Source organism: Fragaria vesca, linkage group LG4 (assembly GCF_000184155.1).
Source record: "Fragaria vesca subsp. vesca linkage group LG4, FraVesHawaii_1.0, whole genome shotgun sequence".
NCBI classification, from domain to species: Eukaryota; Viridiplantae; Streptophyta; class Magnoliopsida; order Rosales; family Rosaceae; genus Fragaria; species Fragaria vesca.
Window position 1 is genome coordinate 2,225,969 of NC_020494.1, and position 3,818 is coordinate 2,229,786.

Consider the following 3,818-nt stretch of genomic DNA (forward strand, 5'->3'; position numbering starts at 1 on the left):
ACTTTTGATGAAAAACCAACTAGATGAAATGGAGGTACTTCTAAAGCACCCGCGGTTTACTGAGTCAAAAGACAGCACTAGGCTAGCTTCCGGAGGAACACTCTTCTACCAGAAACAAACATCTCTTACTTTGTGGCCAAAATTTGCAACAACATTAGCTACAAAATTGACCTCTCTAAAAACATGCTTGAAACTAATATAATCAAAGGAGTTCCTCAAAATTATAATTTCTTGAACAAGCTTGAGAATCCTCCACGGTGTAGCAACAGTGTCATTAACTGCATTGATGACAAGCTTCGAGTCTCCTTCAACCTCCACTCTGGACAAGCCTCACTCCTTGGCACAAATGATGCTATTTCAGAGTGAAAAGGCTTCTGCAACTGAGATTGTGGTTATTCCGAAATTGGAAGAACCTGCAACAAGTGGATTGCCATTAGGGGTTCAGATTACGAATCCTCCTGCTGCAGAGTTCCTCCAGACTGAGCCATCAAAATTGATTTTAACCCTATCAAGAGGGGGTGGTGACCACCTGATCATTTCAGAGTTTGTTCCGGGAGTATTCAAATTCCTAGTTGAACTAGGATCACTCTGAGTATTACTCATAGCCTGTAGATGAGCTGCAGCAGTAGCTACTGTGGCATTGGATCTAGGGGTTTTGCCCCTAAAAACCACATCATTCCTGTCTTTCCATATCTGCCAACAAGTTACAATAAATTTCTCAAAAAGATTAGTCATAGTGATTATCTATAAACCATTTACGCGCCACCTTAATAAAGCCTTCCTCCCGATCAATAAGAGGAGTCATGGCAGCTGCATTCCACACAGAAGTTGCAAATTTGCAGTAACCAAATAAATTGTCCATCGTTTCATTATCCTCGTTACAAAACACACATTTCATATATGCATCCAAAACTGTATATAGCATCATTTTAGGTATACACCAGAGTGAAACATAATAAAGTTTTAGTAGTATCCAGCCCTACCTAAAGACCCTAAAATACAGTAATACTTTTTAGAAAGCAAGATGTGACAATATAAATTATTGTATAGATCGAGTGACATAAGAATGCATATACAAGAGAGGCCAAATGCTAAAAGCTTTGAGGATATATATGAGCTAAAGTTGGTACATATCAATTAGATTGTTTTGGAATATATGATAGATTACATACTAAAACATACATATAATAAGTTAATAACATAAAAAATGGCTGCGTACTACTAACACACAATAAAAATATAAGATTTAAACAAAGTGTATTAAGATGGTGATTAATTATAAATTTATGGTGTGTGAGTAGTATGCAGAAAAACTGTGTAGTATATCCCCAGAAAAAGAAAATGCCAGAAAACTACTTAGAAACCCTTTAAAAGGGACTCAAAGATGACACAGCTTTAATTTAACCTATATATATTTTGTGTTGACGTCAGCACTATTCACTAAGTACTGTTCTCGTGAACATCCCGTGAACAGTGCTGTGCTGCAAAGATTTTTTTATTTTTTTAATTTATTTATTTTTATTTTTTAATTTAGCTGCGTCTATAGTTCTCTCTCGCTCTCTCACAAACTGTTTAGATCCTTCATCGGGAAAAAAAAAATCTCTAGATCTTTCTCGCTCTTTATCTCTCTATTTATCTCCCTCAAGATTTGTTATCTTCATACTGCAATTGGATTCAATCTCTCTCCTCGCTGGGATTGATATCTCTGCTTCGATCTGTCGAACTCTCACTCTCTATCAAACTCTCGCGAATGCAAGTTGAGTTGAAGGCGCATAACAAAAGGTTTGGCTTGCAAATTCTTATCTGGCAGGATTTGACTTAACTTTTGCGATCTTGAAATTTGATTCTTGCTTGGTTGCCTGGGTTCTCAGATCGGACAGACGCATTACTTAACTTTTTCAGATTTGACAAAGCTTCTGGAAGAAGAGTGCATCTTCAAGCTTTTGGAAAAATAGTGCATCTGAATGCTCTCTAATAATTTGTGAACTATTCTGGGTCTGGGTAAGACTCCCTTTTTCTCTGCTGCCCCTGATTTACTTTGGCTATGATTTCTCACTTCTCCATTGTTAAAGTTCTGAAATTTGCTGGGTTTAGTTTGGTTTGCTGAACCTGAAGCTTTCAGCAGACCATCACAAGGTATCACTTCTCAATTTGAATGTTGATATCAGTGCTTTTATACACTTGGTATAATCTACATGAATTGAATTAGAATCATGATTTTGCTTTCCTTCTTTTGTTTTTTTTTTTTTAATCAATGATATTATATTGTTTCTCTCATGGTCCTTAGATGCTCTTCTTCATTTACACTTTCTTTTGTTTCTCTTTGAATGTGTTTGTTTATAATTGTAACATGCTAGCTCTTCTTTAGTGTTATGAATGGATTTCTAAGGAAATATATTCTCTCAAATCCTAATAGGAAGTTAGTGTTTAAATTGATCACATTCTCATGAGGGGTACTATTAACAGAAAAATGATAAAGAAAAATGATATTTTTTAAGGTAACCGATCTGAGATTTATCATGGTCTATTGATGTTGTTCATGCTAGGTTGAGTTTGTTTAAAAATGGTTGAATGTAATTCTTTTGCATCTTTTATTTTCATTGTTAGTTTTTTTTTTTGGATTTTGATTGTGTATTTTGTTATGTAGGAATTTACGGGACAACAATATCTGTACAAGGATAAAGTTAATGCCTTCTTGAATCAGCTTTTGACTTTCTCATTGAAGGTAAAGTTGACAAATTTCAGTACCCTTTTTGAGGTTTTTGTTCAATTTTGTTTTGAATTTTGTGGTTTGGTTTATAAGTTTGGGTATTCATATGCGATTCTATGAAAGTTTGACAGCACATTGTAAATTATGTGAGTTCATTTAAGTTTGTTTGAATGTTTTGTTTGGTCATTACCTCTCATTGGGCTTCCATATTAGGTGCTCTAGCTTTGGGCTGATGTTTTGATTTAGGGTCTTCTAAAACTTGCATAGTCGATCTCATTGTTCTATCTCGCTCTCCTGAAACTTCCATAAACTCTGCATAGATATCTTTATTTGTCCGCAAAACTTGATAACAATCACATCTATATTAGTAGTTATTCACATCTATTTATTAGTGCCGTTTTCTCTAATCTACCTATTAATAATTATTCAATTTGATGTGACAAGGAAATCAGCGAACCAATATCATCCTCAACAAGCAAGAACCAAAACCAGAAGTAGAAGATTAACTAAATGTGAACCCCACTGTGTATATACAATTTTTGTTCAACTTATCTAAGTTGTGAACAGGTAGAGGTATGACTGCATTTTTGGCTAACAGCAAAGCATTTTGTATAATCAAAACTGGAGTTAACTTTTTGATCATGCTCCACACTATGCTCTCTGCTTTCTACTGCTAACAATTGGAGCCTTATTATTTTGAAATGAATGACTCTAGCTTCATTGTAATATATGTTCTGTGCTACTAAATGCTATATTCTGATTTTCATTTTATATCTAATTCTTCAAATATATAAACAGACAAAACACTGCGGCAAAGCGCGGGCAGCTATTCTAGTTAAGCAATAAACACCATATATATTTATGCAATATAAATATTTGATGTGGTAACAAATTGTTTTTAGCAACATCACAGTCTAACTCAAAGTAGAGCAGATGTTCTTAATTGGATAAGGTTAATTTTTCATGGAGACCTCAAATAGAAAGAAGAAAGAAAAAAACAAAAGGACAAAACCTACAAGTCTTCTCGTGAAGAACGTGAAAGCATGTATTGACTAAGATAATTATTATGTTAATGTCAAGTATAACTGTGTAAGCGCGCAACCGTAAA

General features: G+C 34.4%; 1 protein-coding gene across 1 annotated transcript; it reads left to right on the plus strand.

Moving 5' to 3' along the window:
* Window positions 1-286: 286 nt before the first annotated feature.
* LOC101311758 lies at window positions 287-3,481 on the plus strand. The gene is made up of 4 exons (XM_004297820.1): window positions 287-556; window positions 1,927-2,001; window positions 2,095-2,136; window positions 2,648-3,481. Exons 1-4 carry the CDS (start codon window positions 287-289, stop codon window positions 2,828-2,830), a joined length of 570 nt encoding a protein of 189 aa, XP_004297868.1. The 3' UTR covers window positions 2,831-3,481.
* The last annotated feature ends 337 nt before the right edge of the window (window positions 3,482-3,818 follow it).